At 38.4% G+C, this 24,205-nt stretch overlaps 1 protein-coding gene across 3 annotated transcripts in view; it reads left to right on the top strand.

Moving 5' to 3' along the window:
* rad18 (RAD18 E3 ubiquitin protein ligase) overlaps positions 1 to 24,205 on the top strand; it is a 61,943-nt gene that overhangs the window by 27,543 nt on the left and 10,195 nt on the right. For all 3 annotated transcript variants that reach the window (XM_053636081.1, XM_053636077.1, XM_053636078.1), the window contains 2 exons: positions 6,475 to 6,597; positions 7,075 to 7,213. In XM_053636081.1, coding sequence (XP_053492056.1) covers positions 6,475 to 6,597; positions 7,075 to 7,213 — 262 coding nt within the window. The remainder of the gene's footprint in view (positions 1 to 6,474; positions 6,598 to 7,074; positions 7,214 to 24,205) is intronic.

Below are 24,205 nucleotides of genomic sequence, written 5' to 3'. Positions count from 1 at the left end.
TAGCTGAAACTTTTTGGCTTTTGACTTTTAATCATGTTAAATTACGTTAGCTCTCAAGTTAAAGGAGATTAGCTTGTTTTATTTTAGTCTGTTATGCTGTGCAAATTATACACAGGACTGGGCAAGGGACATGGGAGCACTGTTAACTAAGACGGAGTTAGAGCAGGAATGGCCTTTACTCATTAGTCCTCTCCGAAAGTATTGGAACAGTAAGGCCAGTTCTGTTTTCGCTATACTGTACATTGAAGACATTTAGGTTTGAGATCAAAAGGTGAATGAGACAATAGATCAGAATTTCAGCTTACCTTTCCTGATGTTTACATCTAGACGTGTTAAACAACTTAAAACGTGGCAAAAGTTTAGGAAAACATAGTCTTGACGTAAATTAAAGTAAATTACACTTAATATTTGGTTGCATAAGCCCTGCTTGCAAAAACCGTATTAAGCTTGCGACCCGTTGACATCACCCAACCTGTTACATTTTTGTTTAGTCTTGCTTTTCCAGGTGTGTACTGCAGCTTCTTTCAGTTATTGTTTGTTTTGGGTGGTTTCTGTCTTTAGTCTCCTTTTCAGGAGGTGAAGTGCATGCTCAATTTGCTTATCTGCTGATTGACTTGGCCAGTATAAAACCTTCCACTTTTTCTCCTGATGAAGTCATTTGTTGTGTAGTGATTTTTGGATCGTTGTCTTGCGGCATGAGGAAATTCTTCCCAATTAGATATTATGCATTTCTCTGTAAATTGGGAGACAGATTGTTTCTGTAGACTTCCGAATTCATTCTGCTGCTACCATCATGATTTCCATCATCAATAAAGATTAGTGAGCCTGTTCCAGAAGCAGCCATGCAAGCCCAATGCTTGACACTGTCTCCACCATGCTTGACTGATGAGCTTCTGTGTTTTGGATAATGAGCAGATCCATTCTTACTCCACATTTTAACCTTTCCATCGCTTTTTTGTTCATCTCTGTATTTTTTTATTTTGCAAATTCCAAGCTGTCCTCCTGAATCTTACTGCTCACGAATGGTTTGCATCTTGTGGTATGGCCTCTATATTTCTGCACTTGAAGTCTTCTTTACATGTTCAACTTGTTCCATGTCTGGTTATTAGTATACCAGTACTCTGGTTGTTAGTTTCTTTCAGGACATTCCAAATTGTTGTACTGGCAATGCCCAGTGCTTGTGCATTGGCTCTGATAGATTTTCTCTTTTCTCAGCTTCAAAATGGCTTGCTTTTCTCCCATAGACAGCTCTCTGGTCTGCATGTTGGTTTATCCTTTTTAACGTCAAATGCAGTCTTCACAGAAAAAACCTAGGTCTCCAACCAAGAGTAGACATTCAGAGCTAATAATTCTTTAAGCAATCAGTTTAACATGGCACACCTGGGCGGCAAGAAACGCCATTAGTCATATGTTCCAATATTTTAGATCACTTGACGAAATGGGTGGGTTCAAACAAAAAGTGCCATGTTCTAAGTTGTTTAACACCTCTAGATGTAAATATGAGGAAATGAAGTTCTGATCTGCTGTCTCACTCATCTTTTGATCTCAAACCCAAATGACTTCCAATACTTTAGGAAGGAACTGTATGTCTCTTTGGGCATTTTCATGCTTATTAGTCCAGTTGCTACGTTTCGATACCTTTGGTTTGGTTTATATGTGCTGCTTGGTTTAGGTTCTTTTCTCACTGCATTAAAGGAACCAAAAAGCAAAAAAAATGCTGGCTGGAGAGCATGTAGGACTAAAAATCACACCCAGGGCCTTGTTATTCATTGGTCAGAAATACAGCATCATGAAAGGTAAACAATGCTCTACCAAGTGGCCATAGAAATCAAAAAACTCACCTGAGCACGGAGAACACAGAGCCAAGAATCAATACATTACTAGATAATGATAGAAATATTTCGTGTATTTTGTCAAGTCCACCGTTTTTCTATTTTTGCTCGTCAGGACAGATCTCCAGAACACACTGCATTTCTGCTTCTCTCTTGTCACAAGCATTCATTTTATCAACTCCCATCAGTATAAAAATGTCTCCTGCATCCCAAATACACACCAAACACTTCCTGCAGTTTGGATGATTCATAATCGAATCACTATCCCTCTCCCCCCAACCACTGCATTCAGAACCACACTAGAGTTCGATCTGAACGTTACCTGAATGTGGTTTTCCACAGCTGAGCGTGACAGACCAGGGTCCAGCGCAAACAGACTAAACATGTGATTTTATTTTTGGCTCCGGGGCAGATCTCCACTCTGTACCTTAGTGCTTTTTTTTTTTTTCTTTCTTTCTTTTTTTTTCCTCCCAGGTCCAGATTTGAAAGAATACAAGTTAAATGTATTGCAGTGTCCATTGCTATCTTGCTCACCACCTTTCAATAATCCCCTAATGCAATATTTTAACAAGGCAAGACACTGAACAGCTTGCGCATTCCAAAAGGATGCAACATTAGTATATCGTATATTGTACACGCATCACACTCGGGCATTTCAACAGAGCGCAGTAATAAATTAAAAACAAATCTCATTCTAGATCCTATAAGTCTTCTGAGTGCTTGGAGGATGTATGTGACGGGCTGTGTTTACTCCCATGTCTTCCAGGTATCCTATATACCGTGTGTGTGCAGAACCTTGAAATGAGCTTCATATCAAACTCCACCCTTCACAGGGCTGTAAATCTAAAGCACAGCTCACATCTTTAAGCTGAAGCCTACTCTTCTGTGCAGCTTGCCCTAATGCCCTGCTTCCCGAAGTAAATAAAAGAAATGAAATGACTTAAGAATCATTTCAGTGTGTGATTTTAATTTATTTTATTTTATCTTTGCAGTAAAGAAGAAGCCGGTTGGTGTTTGACATGTGTAATCGAGCTTGTAGGAAGATAATCACGTTAGGAAGGATGTTGAAATATTGATGTGCAGCATAAGGGGGTCTCTATAAATAACAGACCTGCCGAGATAACGTCTTGAATAATCAGTGAAAGGCATGATGAGTCACTCACTGGCCTGGTGGAAGTGATGATGAATGGGAACATGAGCTTGAGAATGAATGAGAAGGGAGCGAACACAAACACCCTGACATTGCGAAGTCTAGTGGTGAGTCATAGTTCATCTTTGCTGGTCAAACAGAATGGTGCGAATTGAGGCATTTCTTCTTTCTGAATTTGCTTTATGGTGTTGTTTAGGTCAGTGGAGTTGGAAATGTGAACAACATGGACGTTAAACTCTTTACTCAAATAGGTATCCATGGGTCATGAACAGTTAGAACCCTTTATTTTTTCACCGAATGAACCTTCAGTGTTTATTGCCTTTATATGGCTTTAATCGCCATCAAACTTTTTCGGCTAAAACGTGTACAGCGTTTAGAAAAACATACTCTCTCTGACCCTGCATCAGACAGCTGAACCTTTCTGACATGCCTTAGGAAGAACGAAATCACCAAAAATATGAATTAACCCCCTTTGGTTTTGCTGTCTGTGCTCGTTACGCTGGAGATTAAACATGGTTTCTGTCAGCAGGGAATGTTCACTGCTGTTTAGAGGTTTGAGTACGCACATGCCTAAATTCATGATTGCTTTTGTTTGTACATTATTGTGATTCCAGAAAAACCGCTAACCCATGGCTGTGCCTGTCTTTTTCAAAATCAAGCGAGTATTAAAAGTGTGCCGCATCCCACATAATAGTACAGGTCAAGTGTGAGGGTTATTCTTTGTTATTCATCAGTTTCAAAAATTGTTATGAAGTAGTGTGCATACTAAATATTTTCATAACACTTTTCCCAAACGTGTTGTTTTTTTTTGTGTGTGTGTGTGTGTGTTTGTGTGTCTTTGATCTGTTCTGATTCTTTCATCGATTAGGCACCGAGCTCAAGGTCAAAATAAATTTGATTTCAGCAATTCTGTAGACAGCGTCATATTTAAAACAAATGTATATCCAAAATTTAGCATTCTTTGCTTTGCATTACACTGTGTTTGTGGCATCTGGTGTCTACAATAAAATGGAATAAGTGGCGTCAAACATAATAAGCAGATGTGCTGAACTGAAGGTCACACGCAAAGTAGTGCGAAGAGAAACTGCAGAAACCTGACAGTCATTTCCAATAGATTTTGTGCTGACATGCAGTTTCCAGACTGTCTAAAACCCTGTCTTACTGAAATACTAGAGTTCAAACTGTGAGGATTTTCACACTTAAATCCACCGATATTTAAAATGGGTTTGTTTGTGTTACGTGACTTTTTCCACATTTTAAGGCTAGTAGGTCATATCATTGTTATTAATCTTTATCAACGACTAGAACAGTGGTTCTTGATTGCAGAAGTCCCAAGCATGGCAGATTTTATTGTATTTTATTGTATTGTAGTTCAGAGATACACTGCACTACAATAAAGCTATGGTATATTCTATGTAAGGAACAAAATATGATGAAGCATGATGTTATAGGAAAAATAATCACTCTTAAGGTGAGGTGGAAAAATCCACAGAGTGGATTATTTTCCATTAGCAGCACATATCAAAGCATTTTATTCCTCTTGTACTACAGGGATTTGCTAACAGTTACGTTTTATAATTTATTAATCAATGAATCTCCCTGCTTTTTAACCCTTTATTGTTAATGTTATGGAATGTAACATTAGTTCCTATTATCACTTCTGTTGCAGCAGCAATCACCAACCTCTCTCTTTCTCTCTCTCTCTCTCTCTCTCGCTCGCTCGCTCGCTCTTTCCCCCCCTCTCCTTGAAGTTAATAAGATAAAGAAATGCAGCTTGGCACAAACTCCTCTAGTTTGAAGACTCTCCCGTGGTGGAAACCCTAACCTAACAAAGCACTAACACCTGATATTTCTTCTATTAATGTTAAATAAATGTCTAATCTGAAATCTTTACCATAGACATTTTTTTAAATAACACTTTTTTTTTTTTTTTTTTAAAAAGAAACTTTATTTGTAGCCTTAGATTATGTGGAGTTTCCACCATATATGTCCCTTTTGAGTGAATTGTTACTACAGAAATGAGAGCATTTATAGAACGAGCACATTAATTTAAACCATTGTGTAACCATAATAGAAATCGTTTAAATTACAGCCAGAGCTATTCGAGAAAATGAATGCACACCTCCTGACCAATCAGATTCAAGAATTCAGCATTTCAGCTCATTTATTTGAAGCATCATTAACACACATCTATCAATATTAAAAGCAAACAAATCTCAGTATATTACTGTAACAATTCCCATATCACTAAAATAATAATAATAATAATAAGGCAATACCCAAGTCTTGCACAGAAACAAATGTAAAGCCGTTGACATCAGGAGCTGAGATGTGGCATTTCTTCAGTGTAGGCAATGTGACATTTGCGCACGTCTCTACATCTTCGCATCTTCCAGTTCCAGCCAGGCACAAGATCCTGCTGTATATGATTGTACCTTTTGAGTTATCTGACACATGATATTTCCCCATTTTTGGCTTTATTAGGAGAAAGATAGAAACTGAGATGATGTATAATTTTAAGGCTCCTCAGCTGAAACATTTTCGGCTTCAAGGATATTTTTAAGGAGAGATGGTTGATAGTACACAAGGCCAAGCTGGAGCACTGATAAGAAGTGACATTGAGAATAAGGGAAGGAAAATATGGAAACTTTTGTGATAAAAGTACAACCTAATATCAGGGTTTTCATTATATTCTGGTGTCTGTTTTATGACCACCGTTTTGGGAAACACACTGCAGGGCTAGTGCATTTAATTGTGGTTAGACTTTTTTGACTTGTTTAACAAATCAGTACAGATGTACATGTACTGTTTTCTATTGGCTTTCGTAGTGCATCACGTATTATGTCGTACGATATTGCACAAATTCCACTGCATCTAGAAAAGTGTGGTGTAATGTTAACATTCTCAGATTTCCTTTTTACTGTATTACCATCACTGCCCTTGACAAGGCTCTGTATTACTGTAGTACATGAAACAGCCGTGTCCAAAGAAAGGCATTTTCAAGTGTTTGGACATACATGGCTACTTTTATATATCCATTAACGTTTAACTTTAGGTCTCGTGAATAACCTCATAGTTTATATCATTTTACCATGATATCAGTTTAGATTTTTGCTTTTTCTAACACACTGCAGTAATTCCATATGCAAAGCATTACTCAGTCATATCATATTCACATGTATGAACTCCATATGTTAAGGAAATACAAGATCACATTCATCATGGTCACTAGTCAAGATCTGCTCTGATTTTTAAACTTCAACTTATCATGTTGGTTTATCTTTGGATTTTTGTACAACACACATGGGCTTTATTTTCCTACTGATTTATGTGCTTTTGGCTCAATTATTGTTAACTTATGTTTAGAACCTAACGGTGTCCTGTAGTTCTGTTCTGGCATTATGAAAAACCCCTTAATTCTGTATTCCAGTTTGAATGACCGAAACATTCAACTATATTAACCACGCTAATCTTTCTCAATGTCTTTCTTAGGGAAACAACACAACGGTGAGTTTTCCCGTTTAATTGCTCAAGTCAGAGGTCGTTTGGAAAATTCCAGGAGAACACAAATTAAGCAGGAAGGAGGGAAATCAGCGGAGGCATCATGTTGCAGTGGTAAGGACTGCATTAGTTCTGTCAGAGATAGACCTTCTGTCTAAAACAAGTGAACTGTAGTCAAGGAGTGGACAATAAGTAAAAGTGGATTATGGCTTATACCGTTCAGTCCCATTGGCCTATGGGGTCATTCCTTGTCAGATAAAGTAAAGAGTTCTTTTCACATGAATGAATTCAAAACATTATATTTCCACATATTCAATCGAATGGTTAGAGGGAATTGGCTTTTCCACAAGAAGTTTTGATTTGTTGTCACAAAGTAACGTAATGTAGGAAACCAGTTTATACTTGTGGATGTGTGAGGCGACCAAAAATATACGACACGTCTTCTGCGGAAACCGAGTAGGTCTTGGATAAAAATCTGTTTGTGAAGGAGACATGTTCTTAATTTTTGCATAAATATTTGAACAATTGATCAGTTACATGTTATACTGTACATTCATTATATATTTTCACTGCTTGACCATTGTCTTTCAGCTGATGACACAGTAGTCCAAAACACAACCCAGCCCCCAGTTTCTTTGATGGTGGAAGTTGACAACGATGAGGCAGTTTCTGTTATCGAACTTGACTCAGGGTCACTAAGCCCGATTCTCAGTGAAGTGTCTGACAGCAGGTAAATTCCGATTTTCAAGTTTGCTTTTTGGCACAGAGTGTAACTAAAGTGCCCACTAAAGTACAGTACAAGTAAAACCTTACAGTGGGATTCATGTTCTACATTACTACAAGAAAACGTGTGGAAACTGTTGAATTCTTGTCTTAAAGTGCTTAAAGTGCCACATTTTGTGCCTTTCCCTGAGGTGCAAGGGATAAGTAAAGTATTTGAGTTAAATTAAATGCAATCATATGCTGTACATGCTTCCTAGAGAGTAACACAACAGGCTATAAAGGTGCTGGAATCATTTGTGAAGTTTTCCTTGTTTTCCCCAAACAAGATTATTTTCAAATCAAAAACATTATCAGAATTGTGTATTTCACTTTTAAGGCTAAAACATCTTTAAAGTCATTAAACGCAGTCTTTTTATTCATGTAATTGTTCCCTATAGAGGGAGTTCATGGGTGAGATCAGCACATGGGTAATCTCTATCCTTGCCTATTATTGTGGCAGCTCTGTGTCCTTTGTGTTTTTTTTATTTTAGTTTATTTTTTTTTACATTTTATTGAATCCACCATGAATTACTTGCCTATCAGTATTTATAATTAACACGTGATATCCAGTGGCGCGGTGGTGAATACTATCACAATGACAGACAGTCAAATGACGGAAAAGCTCTAAAAGACTTTATTCAGCAACACTGCAGGATTGGACTACATCTGTCTCAGAATCATGAGGGCTTGGCCAGAGCAGCTGAGTGGATTGTAACAGCACAAAATGAATGTTTTAACAAAGTCTTTGTACTATGGAAAATGTCCTGACATCAAAATGATTGCACAGAGGTTTTAATGACTATAGACCACAGGGTTTCAGCGGGGCATTGAAAAGCATCGTCATTAAATGAATTTAGCGAAAATCAAGGTCTTCAATGGCATTAAAAAGCATTAAATTTCATTAACACACTCATTAATATCTTTTTAGATCTTTTTGAAGAAAAAATATTACCAATTTATTTTGACTAAAGCCTTTATAAGTAATAACTTTGATTTGCCGTCGCAAAATTTGTACATTGGCGTGATAAACACGCGGAACCAGTTTGGTAATTGCCTCCTGCCAGTGCAAAATTGCCGTAACGCCGAATGTTTGGACAGCGGCAGTCTAGTACCTGGAGGAGTAAAACTTGGAGCAGAGAAAGTAAATTTCGTAAAGTCGCAAAGAAATAGGGAAGTGCAAATTCCAGCAAAAGTGGCTGGAAGGCAAAGAATTTAGGACGTGGTTGCAGCCTGTTGGTGGTCAAAATGGAGAAGGATTTTGCGTTGTTTGTAAAACGTACAATGGGTGTCAACGCTGCTAAATCTCATATGGAGTCCGATAGCCACAAATCGGCTGTAAAACTGTCTAGTTACTTTGTCGTGACCGACAAAGTAACCTCTTCAGCAACTACTACTACCGCCACAAACACCAAAACTGCTGCTGTAGTGACCACGGAACAAAACCAGTTGCATTTTAAAATTTGGACTTGCCCCATACTTCAAAGATTTTGTGCATTTAACAATGCCAGCTAGCTGAGCAGGCCAAAAACAAATCAGACTCATGGCTCAAAAGATTACAAAATGTAATACTCCAAGGAGGAGATACAAGGACAAATGCAATCATAACCTTTATGTTCCACCTCAGGGTGCTATTATTAGCTTAGCTTATGGTCATAAAGTAGTGGACTATAACTGCTATAAGTAAGTTTTCGTACATGTTTTTGTGTATGTGTATTAAATGAAACCATGTTTTATTTTAGTTCCTTATTTATTCTGTTTACATTTTTGTTCATGGAAAGTATGACATTGTATTTTGGCCCTAACAGTAGGAGTTTGGGTATTTAATTTATTCATTCTTTCATTTATTTATCTATTTATGTATTTATTGTCAAAGTATCATGTTGGTATCAAAATTTATTATACTACCCCTGGTATTGATATTGAGGCCAAAATACTGTTATCATGACAACTAGGCATGTCAGTTTACTCAAATTCCCATGATCGACCATCGTTTAAATTAGTGATCGATTAATCGTTAACCTTAATACCACAAGATGCTTCTACTGCAGTGGCAAATAGCCACCGTCTTGACAGGGTGAAAATCCTACTCAAAATGCCAGCTTCCTCACCCAATTAAAAAGTTTTTTTTTATTTTTATTTTTTACTGTAAATAATAGGCTAGTAGGATTGTAAAATGATTCGATGTGATTATGATCATTTGATAAAAGGACATTTAATAATCAAATATAATGATTATAATATACAATGTGTCACATCAAAATATATAATCAAATATTTACAAAAATGTGAGGGGTGTACTCACTTTTGTGAGATACTGTACATACCTCACATGGGGAACATATCATTATTTATATATCACAGGATCAGAAGTTAAACATACCCGTTAGATGATACACTAATCCATTTCGGAATCCATTCCTGACTGAATGTTGTAGTTCGTCCGAATGAAATCGATCAGCTCTCGAAAACGACGTTGCCTATTGGTGTCGTCAAAGTTGATGCATCATGTCATTTGCAATCATTTTACACTGTCGTTCAGTTTTTCCTTCTGCCTTTTGAGCTCCACTGTTTATCCCGGCTAAAACGTTGGTCATCGTTGGTTGTGTAGTTTCATATCCTGACACGGAGGCTGCCGGATGCACATTTTCAAACGGTCTATCATGGTGCTCGTTGTCGTATTGTATTTTAAAACGCAGTCACAATGTTGGCGATTAACATTATCGCCATTTAAACTGAAATGATCCCAAACGTAACTACAGTGCGCTTGCTTAATATTTTCCTCGTGTGTCTGCTGCGCATGTCTTGCGCACGAGTCGGCACACGCTTCAAAACTACACGCTCTAATGATGACCTTGTTTAATCGACCATCGATACGTTTTATCGATTCGATTATTAACGACAATTAATCGATCATTGACTAGTCGTTAGCGTCCGTGATGACAACCCTAACTGGCATGTTTAATGACATAAGCATCTAGAATGAAATGCTCTGCAGTGTTTTGAGTTTTCTTGACTTGGTATATTTCACCCGTCATTTCTCACTTTTACTGGAGGATGAAACACCGTTTATCTGAAAGGTAAAGGTAAAAATTAATGTATTGAACTTTTTAATATTTAATAGCCATACTATTTATAGGCTCTAAGCTTGAAGCCTTGTGTCCTTTTAATAGTCAAATGATGAGTACACCAGATACCACATTTTATGCCATAGCACAGCTATTTCTTTATGATTTTTAATAAGCAGAGTGTGTCATCTCTAGCATACATGGCTGACTGGTTCACCATTGTTGGTATGCACATACACGAGAGATGCAAGTATCCACAAGCTTCTGCAGAATGGTAATTGGAAACTTGTCTATCAGAGATGATGTATTATGACAATTTAGAAACATTTTAGCAAAATGTAGCATTGAGACTGAGCTTGTATTGTGCTGTGCACTCTGTATTCATGTCCTGGTCTTTTTCAGTACAGTATGGGGATGGGTTTTTTTTTTTAATACGTGGAGTGCATGTTGACTCTTATTTCTCTGCTTGCAGTGAATATTAACAGCTTTTGAAATGCATGGTCGAAAACTCATTCAGGTATGTGAGCAATCTGATTAATTATGCTTCTAGCATTTTATGCTCTATTAGTTGTCACACCGATAAGACCTTTTCGTGAAACGAGTGGAAAGAGGAGTACTGTGTTTCTTCAACTGTCAGTCACTTTCTCACACACTCATTTGGACTAGTTTACAGTCTGCTGAGGAGCAATTAACTTTCCATTAAAATGACTGTAGTGTCCCAAAATCATCAAGTCAGTATTAGGAATTAATGTCGTGGCATCGTTGGGATTCAATCTTGGGTTCTTCAGACGATACAGCGAATGCATTTCTGTTGTGCCATCCGCAAGCCCACGGCTTATCCCCTCTATTGACGTGTGTGTGTGTGTGTGTGTGTGTTCAGGCAACACTCTGGATCGATTTGATCTAACATGGATTATCAGGTTTTATACAAACTTCTGGAGTGTATGTCAGCTTGAGTGCACACTGTCATTAAAGCAAAAGGGGATATAACTAATACTAAGAAATTCCTGTGACTAACTACTCAACTATTAAATTATTAAATCACTATTAAATGACTCGGGTATCTCTATGCAGATATTAATGTGCTTCCGAATATGCGAACCCTCTTCTCATGATTTGTTTATGCCTATTAGTGCATTTCAGTTTTATTAGAATGCACAACATATATGATTACTACTCATGATATTATATCTTGTCCTATTTGTGGTTCATATCGCAGCGATCAATGTCATCATGATGATGAACCGTTGTTGATCGCTCTAATTATTGTTTCGGAAACCATGCGCTGCACAGCCAGAGATGCATGTCGTGCAACACTATTAATGGAAGTAAACCTCCGATACAGCTTCCCTTGCTGTGGGAATTATTGATCTCTTTATCCGCATAATGGCTTTAGGGAATTTTGTATAATCGATCAAAGACGTGAAGCCAAGATGGATTGTACCTGTTTTAGGATAGCGTGTAACCTGCATGTTTATTTCTTCTGTTCCTCACACATTAAAACTTTTTTTTAATTTTAATGTTTTAATGTGAGTAATTCATTACTGAAATTAGTATACATGTGGAATTTGTTCTGTTTCTCAAACCTTAAAACTTAGGCTTTAATGCCAGTAAATAATTACAGAGTATGTAAACACATTCCACATGTACATAGAATTGAGTCTGGGCAAGTCCCCAATGATCTGTTTGTACCTCATGTAATTTGGTGTGCAGCAGTTGGTGAGGTGGCCTGGAAACACCTGCAGGAAGTCGCTCAGACTGAATTCTGGTAAAGAGCCATGATAAATCTGGTTTTAACCAAAATTGAGTTTTTGCTGCCAATTTTGACAACAATATACTTGCAATTATAGTTCACCAAATCTATTTGTAGATGTTTGAGGAGCCAGTTTAACAAACACAGAAGTAATACAGTCAGTCTGTCTAAAGATAACTTAAAACCTTGCTAGCTAAATGGGTTATTCTCACAATTGATTTAGTTTTTGGATAGTTCCATGCAATAAGGAAATTGAAAGACTTAAGTGTGTAATCTTGTACTGGCTGTCAAAAAGTTTGAGATGCATTATTCACATCTTCAAAACCAAGAAGAGAGCTTACACACTTTTTTTTTTTTTTAAACAAATGTTTACATGACCTAATAAAAACTTTAATGAAAAGAAATCTAGAGAAAGATATTTCACTTCAGCAAAGCCTGTATTTTTCAGAATTGTATCCAAGTGTGAACAGTTTTCTACACAGTTAGGTGGCTCTTCAGCACCGTTGGAAATGATAGATAGTGATTTGTTTGCTTTGTCCACACCAAGGCATCAATAGAGCTTGGATTGCCATTAGAGTTGTGCTCTGTATGATAGTGTTGAGCCTAATTGTAAAAGATGTTTGGTTGGTGTGGTTTGTTTGAAATTGTTGTCAGGCAGATCCACACATTCCTAAGGCACAGGTTTGTCATGAGTTTGACATTTTTCATGCTGTCCCTTTTTATTCTCTTTTCCTAAGGCTGCATTTTTGTACCCAAGCACTTTCCCATCAGTGCTGTGGTGGCATTTGAAATGTCACCTCCTTCATTGTTACATAAGTGATTCCTATACCATCTAATAGGTTACTTTAGTCTCATTAAAACGCATTCACAAAATAATAACGAACGACAGATGTTTCATTTAATGCTACGTTTTTGTGGTCTAATTGCATTGAAATGTTTTATGATTTGTTTATGACCTCAAAGCAGGTTTCAGAGTCACATAACCGCAAGGTTTATCTCTTTACCGTGCACTTAATCATGCTTCTTAGCCATTGAAAATGCTCACATTGGATTAAGCAGGATTATGCAGCGGGATTTGTCCAATTAGAGTGACAGCTGAAAAGTATGCTTCTGTTCTAGTTCCAAAACAACTTTATGCTTAATCGTACAGTTTTTTTCTACCGATGGATGATGCTGACCTCGGACACTTTGAATACAGTGTTACAGCGTTTGGTCTAATTTAAGTTGTAGGACACAACTTGGTTATTAATATTACCCCCATCTATTTGTTTTTGGGTTTTTTCTGCTGAGGTGCAGTGTGCTTATCAGTGGGAATATTGATTGAGCATATGTGTAGAATCTATGGTTCTGTATGATTCTGACATATGATTGTAGGTTATCACTGTTTGCACAGCCATCGTCAATGAATGACACTCTATTCAATAATAATAAGCATGATATCTAGTTAATCCTTCATTTTAGATGCTTTAAATCTATTTTTTTCTTTAGTGTCAAGAACAGTCCGGTTTTTGTGTCAAGTGTTTGGTCCAGATGCTCTGTTGAAGCAGCAATAAAAGTATTATTAGATGGCTGTGTGCACTGCTGTAATTATGAATATACCATCAAACACCTTAAATTCAACAGTGACTATATCGTAATGGTAATTTTAAGGACATTTCTTTGAAGATAGGATATTTCATTTCCTGTGATTACCGTCATTGATTAGCTTTTTTGTGAAGCAGTGGGACTTTTTCTTTCAGTTTATTGCACAAATTCACTAGTCACAAGAAATCCCAGACTTGTCACTGAAGACATTGTCTAGTCTATTTAACAGAATTGGTCTTCTAGAAGAGTACCAGCACTATATATGAAATCCTAATAGGACACCACTGTCACTTTCCATACACTACACCCGAACACAAAACATGTCTTTCCTGTCTGTGTCTGAACTGGATGTGACCGACTGAGAGTTGTTCTCACTGTCGCCATTTTCTGAGACAAGTCCAGTAATTACTGCTTGGCTGCCCCGATGTGATGCACATCGTTTCAGCATGGATGGTGATTGAGCCTCCGTTATTTCTAACCACGTTTGACAGTTTTTATTTGGTGGTTTTTCTTCCCCGTATCAGTCTTCTGTTAGGGGTCTATCTGTTTCTAATTTCGGGTGCTGTGAGGCGCCATGTTCTAGCAGTGTATGTGAGGTGTTTAGCAATATGTTTTGCGTGTCTTTGGCCACTACAGTGCCTTCTTTCTAGTGGACAACTATGCGTTCTTTGGATAAACAATTAACCTGTATCAGAGTGCTTGTGCAAAGTTGTTGGCAAGCTACATCATTGACACAGTGTTCGAGTGTACTATGTCGCAACTTCGCAGTTTGAACTCAGCCCCTTCTTGAAAACTGTAATTTATGGTTCTTGCAAGGAGATGGGAATTCCAGACACTCTTGCTCAGCTGTTGTTTGTTGCCCAATGCAGTCCCTTCTGTCTAGTCAATAGGTTGGACATTTACTAATCCAACAGGTTGGACATTTTTTTCTTTCTATTTATTTATTTATTTATTTATTTACGTACCATGGAATAAACTTTGGTGGCCTGACAACTCTCCCTAGAGACCCTGTCTGTTGTGAGACGATCAAGCACGACGTCTGTTAAATTGTCTGTAGCTGAAAAAGCCACACTGACATAACCCCCAACAATTAATCAGATATGCTGCTTCTTACTGAAACATGGCAAGCAGGTAATAACTATTTATACCTGAACCTGCACAAAGCATATAGTATATAAGACTGTGAAGCTAACCCCACTGATTGTGATCTTAATCTATTGCCCCCTAAACCACACTTTGACTTGTTACCTAAACTACTGTGGTCTACTTGCTCTTGTCTCTGTGCTATCCTCTGCCCAATTACTATTAGGTGATTTTTATTATGCATGTTTATACATGTTTCAATGTGAATTTTTCTACTCGGCATCATGGTCACATACTTAATTTGTGTCACTGTTTACGCTTCTCATTTTGTTTCTCCTCCATCGGTAACCGATTGTAATGCCGAATCAGAACCCTTTTCTCTATTGTAAATAAACTGCCTATAAATAAACCTTGCCCCTAACCAGCTCAGGCTCTACTGAGCTATGTGAATTTGTTTTTGTTCACTTTTTTTTTTTTTTAGAATAAAACTGACTCTATTTACTAACAACATATATCTGACCTCAGGGTTTTCTTCTCCTGAATTCTATGCTGACTTTCCACCTCTCCATCACTCATAAAGGAGTTAATTAAGAAATTCAACTCAACATAATGCAAGACTTTTTGTGAGATCAATGCATTAATTTCCAGCAAATAACACAATTAATTCAGGATTTCTAATTTTATGTTAATTTTGAACAACACAAATAAGCAAATATGTCGCAGGAATTATCACACCAATTGAAAAAGAGCAACAATTATTTATATTATTTAGAGTATTTATTAATAGAATAATACTAATACCTTAAGAGGTAATGCAATCCCTGACCATGCCAATGTTGTTTTATTGCTCTGTTTAAAGAATGCTTGTCTAATGTCACTTAGTGCGTCACTTGCCCCAGGTTCTGTATGATTACATCTGAAAATGGCTGCAGTCACACCAATTCTTAAGAAATCTGATTTAGGTCCTGCTGGTCCCAAATCGGCCAATCCCAAACCCACCTGTTGTTGCTAAACTGCTGGAAAGAGTCGATGCCTCCCAAGTGCTGGCAGCAAATAATCTTTTCGAAGACTTCCAGTCTGGTTTCCATCCCCTCCTCAGTACTGAGAGTGATCATCTAAGGGTCATTAAGACATTCCTTCTTGCTGCGACTGACACTCGGTCTCTTCTCTTTGACCTTTGCTCTACATTTCCTCTCAGCTTTAGGCATTACTGGTACCGCCCTCATTGGTTTATGTCCTACGTTAGACATACAACACTTCATTGCTATGCTACAGTAAATCCCCCACTGAGCATGTCATTCAAAGCAGCCCTTCAGGATCTCCTCTTGGACCTCTTTTCTTCATAATTTACATTTAACTTCTTCTCGGGTACATAATTCACCATCATGGCCTCAGTTTTCACTATTATGCTGATGACATTCAGATCTATATCAGTTCTACCCCCAGTTCGCCTTTTCCTCAACTTGTAATTGGTCTGCCTTGTTAGTGCCCTTTCTGACCTGTGTATTGACGTGAATAGAGTCCAGTTTACACACTCTCTAACTGTCTGTACTCTTGGTATTATCATGCCTCTGGTATTATCAGCACCACTAGGTGCTGGTGGCATTATAGCTTCCAAGATTCACGTTAGCACAAAATGAGTGGCGGGATGTTTATTGGATTTATGTGGAATCATCATTGTAACTAGCAGCTGAACTTATATTTTGGAATTGATCCAAACAGGTTCAAGGTCATTGCAAGGTCAAATGCATTAATAGCTTCCTCCTGTTTGAAGTATATTTTAAGGGTATTTCAAGCATTCAAATTTAGTTACTTAGTTACATTTATATAGCCCTTTACACTGTATGGGGGAAATCTCCTCAACCACCAACAGTGTGTAGCATCCACCTGGATGATGTGACCGCAGCCATAGTGTGCCAGGATTGCCCACCACACACCAGGTATTAGTAGAGAGAAGAGGAGAGTGATCTAGCCAATTCAGGGATGGAGATTATTAGGGGTCCATGATGGATAAGGGTCAATGGGGGAATTTCGCCAGGCTATACTACTCTTCATGAGAAGTGTCCTGGGATTTTTAATGACCACAGATAGTCAGTTTAACATCTCATCCAAAAGACTGTGCTGTTTTTACAGTATAGTGTCCCCATCATTATACTGGAGCATTAGACCCCACAGGTGAGCACCCACTGCAGGCCTCCCTAATACCACTTCTAGCAGCAACCTTAATTTTCCCCAGGAGGTCTCCCATCCAGGTATTGGCCAGGCTCACCCCGGCTTAGCTTCAGTGGGACACCAGGTGAGAACTGCAGGTAGATATGGTTCTGGTCATATCTAGTTTAGTAACAAGTAGGACTAGAGTCCTTCTTGGTGGTGGTGTACTACTTGTTAACTCATCAGCTCACTAACCAAGACTGCCTTCCTACACCTTCACCATATTGATAGACTCCACCTTCTACTCAACAGCTAATATACAGAAACGCTAGTTCTTCCCTTCATCAGTTTCCGTCTTGACTATTTTACTGTATAACTTGTCCTGCTGAACCTTCTTATAAAAAACCTTTAATGCCATCCATAGGTCATCTCTAAAACCCTGCCCACACACCTAAATCCTCTGGTACCTGTCTTCTTGTGATGCTTCATTTTAGGTTGCCCTCAGTATGTGGTGGGAATTTAGCATTATAGCTCCCAAGCTTTGGAATTCCCTTCCTAAATATTTTAATTTAAAGCTGGACCAAAAACGAAACCCACATCTCTTCAGTCAGTGCTATTCCAATTCATTTGCATCTGAATAACCACGCTGTGTAATAGCGACACAATGTCCTTTTGTTTGCATGCTTATCCATCTTTTTCATTTTGTTTATGTTAATTTGACCTTTGTGTCCCTTTATTTGCAATTCTTCCATGGGCTACAAAGTGCTTACTAAGCAGGTACAGGATCTCATTGTGGGGAAAAATAAGAATGAGGAGAAGGTTGCAGAAATGTTTCCAAGGCATTGGATATACCATGGAACACTGTAAAGACAGTATTCAACAAGTGGAGAAAATTTGGCACAACAGTGACTGTACGAACAGGATGTCCCTCTAAAATTGATGAGAGGATAAGGAGAAAACTGGCAAGGAGGCTGCCAAGAGGCCTACAGCAACATTAAAAGACCACCATAACATTGAAGCATGGAGGTGGCAGCAGCATTGCGCTTCAGAGCTGTTTTTCTTCAACTGGAACTGGGGCTTTAATCAGGGTGGAGGGAATAATGAATAGCTCCAAATACCAGTCAATTTTGGTGCAAAAAAAACTTAAGGCTTCTGCTGAAACACTTAAGATGAAAAGGAATTTCACCTTTCAGCATGATAATGACCTGAAGCATACCACCAAATCAATAAACGAATGGCTTCACCAAAACAAGTTCAATGTTTTGGAATGGCCCAGCCAGAGTTCAGATCTAAACCCAATCAAAAAGCTGTGGGGTGACCTGTAGAGGGCTGTGTACAGGAGATGTCTAGCCAGTTTGAGTTAGAATGCTTTTGCAAGGAAGAATGGCAAAATATTGCAAAGTGAAGATGTGGCAAACTTCACTTCCAGGGGCACGAGGTGGGGGACACCATGGACCGTGGATGCCAACCCATCACATGGCACAATCGCGCACACACTCGCACACCCGCGCACACACTCGCACACCCACTCACACACTACAGACAATTTGGAAATGCCAGTCAGCTACATTTTAAAATCAAGTCTCTTTTTATATATAAACTTCAGTTCCAAAAATAAATAGGCTATATTTTACAAATCCACTTCCAGTCTTTGCCATTTGTTACAGGATTCATTATCCAATATGTTTTTCTGGTATCAGATATTTCCACAATTATTATTAGTAGCAGTACTAAGACCCACTGCTTGTATGCAGCACTAATCTTAAAGTCTGATGCTGGAACACTAGCAAACTTAAACCGTCATATTTACCATTTATTAATCTAATATTATTTCAGTGTGTGTAAGTTTTCTTAAATGGTCCAAACTGAATACTGCTCCAACCTGAAGAGAGCAGAAATTCAAGTTTCTCTGAACTGCTTGAGATGCTGCTATTTCCAGTGGAATCTCACTTTCTGGCCTTTGCTAAAATAAAAGTAAACATCTTCAGCTCCTGATGCATAATTCAGTTTGCTGTTTACGCCTTTGACTTCTGAATAATGAAAGCTTTGTAAATTTTGTTGTTGTTCCTTGATTTTAGAGCAAAGGAATTTTTTTAAGGAATTAGTTACACACCGGAAAGCCAGTTCGGATTATTGACATTATGGATTGTAGAATGTGATCAGCAAGACACATGCGCCCTGCAGAACAAGTAGCCTTGCAAACCCTATGCAGTGCTCATACATATACAGTATCTCACAAAAGTGAGTACACTCCTCAAATTTTTGTAAATATTTGATTATATCTCTTCATGTGACAACACTGAAGAAGTGACACTTTGCTAAAAAGATATAATCAAATATTTACAAAAATGTGAGGGGTGTACTCACTTTTGTGAGATACTGTATATTGTGAATAGAAAGTCATTTGGGATTAGGTTTAATTGTGAATTATCAGTTGGTGAAAGTTTATCAGGATCCTGGTTCACCAAAAATAAAGCGATAAGCCATGAGAAGGTGCGCAGTGAATTTATCATGTGAAAGGGTGTTTTTTGGTATTATGTGAAGAAGGCCTGAAACCCATGGGCATTTCACCGACAGAGCAATGGCTTAAGGGTAACTCTTTTATTGGTTTAAAACCTGGAGCATTAATACATAATGCTCTTGGATAGGTGAGTGTACAGTTTATACTGCAGTTTGGTTAACTTTAAGGGAGATAGTCAGAGATAATGTACTCAATATTCTTGCGTGGTGTGCTAGAAAATACTTTATGGTTTATTTTTGTCCATTCACGTGGATCACGTGGCTGTCTCAACATAGAAGGGGAAAAACAGCAGTGCTTAACGTAATTACTGCATTTTTTCTATTTTTAGACCACCATTTGTTGTCATCATAAGTAAAATACATCAGTTAGTTGGTGGCTGAAACATATTTCTAGACACACACACATGGTGCACACAGAAATTCACATGGGTCAGACTTGCATTGTGGCTGTCTTGATATGGTCGTAGGTTCCTTGCGCTGTCTGTCTAAAATGAGAAAGTAATTGCAGGAGGGAATTACTTGGAGCTGTGTAATCTGCGTGCTGAAACTAGTTAGGTATCGCATTATGAACGAACTCCTGATGCGAGTTAACCTTGCAGACCTGCACCTGCCCCAGTCCTCATTTAGTTCTTCCTACCTGCTCAGTATATATCAGTGTTTATATGAAATGTTCCTGAAAGACAGACAGACAACAGTTCATTGGTATAATATTAGCAAAGGCATTCCCCAGAGATCTGTTCTTGGCCTTCTCCTCTTTGTAGTGTACAGGTTGCCCATCAGTCACATAATTTGCAGTCATGTAAATTATTATTAATAATTTGCTGTCATGGCACTCAGTTTTCACTGTTATAACAACTTAAACGTGATGGTACTGCAGTGCTCAGGTCATGACATGTTTCAGATGACTGTGTTGGTACACTTTTGTAGCACCAGTGTGAAGCTGCTCACATTGCCTTGTGTTTGTACATTTGATTCAGTTTTTTTCCTGCTAGTTTTGCTCATTTTAATGTTAGTCCAACTTTATTCGGATAATTCTCCATACTTGTGTTATGCTCCTTTCAAGTATTTCAAATGAATCTAGTGTGAAAAATGTTTCCTAAATATGGACATGTATGAGGGATAAAACGGCTGAAAGTAAATTGATCACAGATGCAGTCTGTCAAGTTACGCTGGTAATGTTACTGCGGCTTCATTTCATCATCTCATGGCCATGGTGAGGCAGTCCTGCTGTGCGTGTATGCTGCAGGGTCATCACAAGGCAAATGTGTGCGGTTTTTTTTTTTTTTTTTTTTTTTATTAAATTCATTTTCAATACCGTTTATCCTACACAGTCTCACGGGGAGCCTGGAGCCTATCCCAGGGAACACCCTGGACGGGGTGCCAACCCATCGCATTGCACAATCGCACACTACAGATAGTTCAGGGAAGCCAATCAGCCGGCAAGGCATGTCTTGAGGGAGGAAACTGGAGTACTCTGTGCACAAAGGGTGAAGGTGGGATTTGATCCCTCAACCCAGGAGGTGTGAGGGTAACGTGCTAACCACTAAGCCACCGTGTTTAAAGCCACAGTTTCTAAAGTTAATTAAATTAATTTCTTTTTTATTATGTTTTTGAACATTTTATATAATAATTGTGTGTGTTTTGTTTGTTCCTTTTTTTTTTTTTTTAAATCAAAAATTAAATCAATCGCTCTGCTGATTTCAGAGCTTGGGTCACTGAGAGCAGCTTTATTTTAATAATAATAATAATAATAATAAACAACTTTTATTTTATAGAGCGCCTTTAAAGCAGCTTCTCAAAGCGCTGTACATAAAATCACAGTCCACAGAAAAATAAAAGTTAATAAGAACAAAAGCAACAACATTAATAATAAAAATAATTATTAAACACTCTAAAAAGACATCAGCAGTCGAATGCAAGTTTAAAAAAGTGTGTCTTGAGAAGAGCTTTAAAAATGCCAAAAGTCTTGGCTTCCCTGAGTTCAGGAGGAAGAGAGGTCCAAAGTGAAGGAGCGTAGACAGAAAAAGCCCCGTCACCCATAGATTTCAGGTGTGTTTGTGGAACAGTTAACAGATTGCACTGTGAGGAGCGCAGTCTGCGATTTGGGGTGTAAGGGATTAATAAGCCAGATAAGTATTGCGGAGCCAATCCATGTAATGCCTTATATGTCAACATCATGATCTTGAAATCGACACGGAACCTGACCGGGAGCCAGTGTAAGGACTCCAAAACAGGAGTAATATGGTCACATTTCCTGGTTCCCGTCAGGATCCGGGCGGCAGAGTTCTGAACATATTGCAGTTTGTTTATTGCGGTTTTAGAAACTCCGGCTAAAACGGCATTACAATAATCCAGCCGTGTGACAACAAATGGATTAATCAACTTTTCAGCGACAGATAAGTTTAGCATTGGGTGTAGTCTGGCTATATTTCTGAGGTGAAAAAAGGATGCCTTCACAGTGCCCTGAACAATAAAATCAAAAGTGAGGCTGGGGTCAAAAATTACACCGAGGTTCCTCATCTTACTTTGGGTCTCTAAAACAGAGCCATCAACAAACAGAGACAGTGGAGCCGCTTTGCGAATTTGATGACGGGAACCCATAAGCATAACCTCGGTTTTCCCGCTGTTCAGGCACAGAAAGTTATTGTTCATCCATGTTTTTATCTCAGAAATACAGTCAGAAAGATAACAAGCATCAATGTTTTCACCAGATTTAGAGTGAATGTAGATTTGGGTATCGTCGGCATAAAAGTGATAATGGAGGCCGAGCGATCGCAGCCGATGCCCAAGTGGAGATAGATAAATATTGAAGAGTAGAGGGCCTAGAACTGAACCCTGAGGAACACCAGTGAGCACCGAGCAAGTGTCAGACCTAAAGTCACACATAGAAATAAACTGGGAACGGTCAGTAAAATAGGATTTAAACCAGTTTAAAACTGTCCCGGACACACCAAAAACACTTTCAAGGCGGGTAAGTAAAAGACCATGATCCGCAGTATTGAAGGCGGCTCTAAGGTCAAGAAGAATAAGAAGTGAGGTAGCTCCAGAATCAGAGGCCATCAACAAGTCATTGGTGACTTTGACCAACGCCGTTTCAGTGCTGTGAAATTTACGAAAACCTGACTGAAGGGGTTCAAAGAGGTTATTGGTTGTAAGATGAGTACAGAGTTGAGAGGCAACAACACGCTCAAGTATTTTTGCCAAAAACGGAAGATTTGAGATGGGACGAAAATCGTTAAAATCATCCACAGAAACATTTTCTCTCTCTGGTACAGGTGTAACAGCAGCAGTCTTTAGTACTGCTGGAACGACCCCAGTCTCCAGTGATTCATTTATAATGCTGAGGATAGTAGGGAACCATACAGCGAAGCACGATTTAAATAGGTTCGTGGGAATTGGATCCGGCAAGCAAGTGGTAGATTTCATGCTGGATACCTTCCTTGTGAGAGCCGCAGAATTAAGCAGTGAGAAATGAGTGAAAGAAGCACCAGTGAACCCAGATGGACGAAGGAGTGAAGTGGCACAGTCAGGGTTAACAGGAATTTCTTTGCGAACATTAACAATCTTAGAGTTAAAAAACCGTAGAAAAGAATCACAGAGCTGCTGAGAAACAGGCAAAGTGGTAGTAGCATTAACTTGAAGCAGTCTGTTTATGGTTTATTGGTTAAGAGAGCAGGTGGAAGGAGATTAGGAAGAAGAGGAAATGTGGATGGACAGAGATTAAGAATAGAGTAGAGCATGACTAAGGACAAAAATGTGTAGGCATATAATCTATATTATGGAGGAGCAAGTAACAATAGACTGAGAACCAAATAATGCATTCGGAGTGACTGCAGGAAATCACCTGCAATCTTTTCAACTTTATAGGAAGCCGAAGACTTTTTCAATTTTCCTTCCACTGCTTCAATTTTGCTTGCACTGGCCCTTCGCTTGCCACCCCACCTCCAGTGTCGCGATTTCCTCACTTTGTCCTGGCCCGAAAGTGGCTTTGTTCTGTATGTATGCTTTTTCATTAGTGCAACACAACGTTGTAATCATCCCACAAGTAGACCTGGATATAAGCGCGTCGTTCTCTTTCCGTGCGTGCCACCTTCAGAAGTTGATTGTTGAGAACCTGTGTATGTGTAATTCTTGAATTCCAAGAGTTGTATTACTTGTAAGTGCCTAAACACTGCTTTAGTATATTTTTCCTCATCTTCTTCATGTTTGTGTTTTTAAGGTATTACATAGGAGTTCAATGTGGAAAACTTGAACAGTGATTGATGAAACTGTTAAAGAAAAATGGTCACATCTGCAGTCCATCATTGACTAATTTTGTCTGCTATGGCAGCTCCTTAATCTTCCTTCATCTCAAAGAATGGCTCTGCCTGCTCCCTCTTTGGTGATACAGATTAGCATTTGAAAAACCGACCAATGCTTGAGACTAGAGATGCACCAATACTAAATTTCTCAACTGATACCAATAACCGATTATTCAGAGTGATATCGGCCGATACCGATAGTTCTGCCTTTTATACCTTCGTTTAAATGAATAATAATTCATTCCACAATTCTGAAAAAAAAATGCATATAAAACTTTATTCTCTCCATTTCAACAAGTTTTTTCACAGTAACTGGTCTCATCAACAGAAAACACATTACTCTAATTAACATTAACACATGAAGTAAATTCTGATGATTAAAGTAAGATTTCTTAACTTATTGAATGTTATTAATTCATATTAACATTGACTGAATTGTAAAAAAAAACCTCCTGTTAGTCTCACATTCCCTCACCACGAACACAAGCATTTCTACTTCATCA

Source organism: Ictalurus furcatus, chromosome 11 (assembly GCF_023375685.1).
Source record: "Ictalurus furcatus strain D&B chromosome 11, Billie_1.0, whole genome shotgun sequence".
Taxonomy (NCBI): domain Eukaryota; kingdom Metazoa; phylum Chordata; class Actinopteri; order Siluriformes; family Ictaluridae; genus Ictalurus; species Ictalurus furcatus.
Note: the sequence above shows the minus strand (reverse complement) of the source record. Positions and strands in the feature narration are given on the sequence as shown.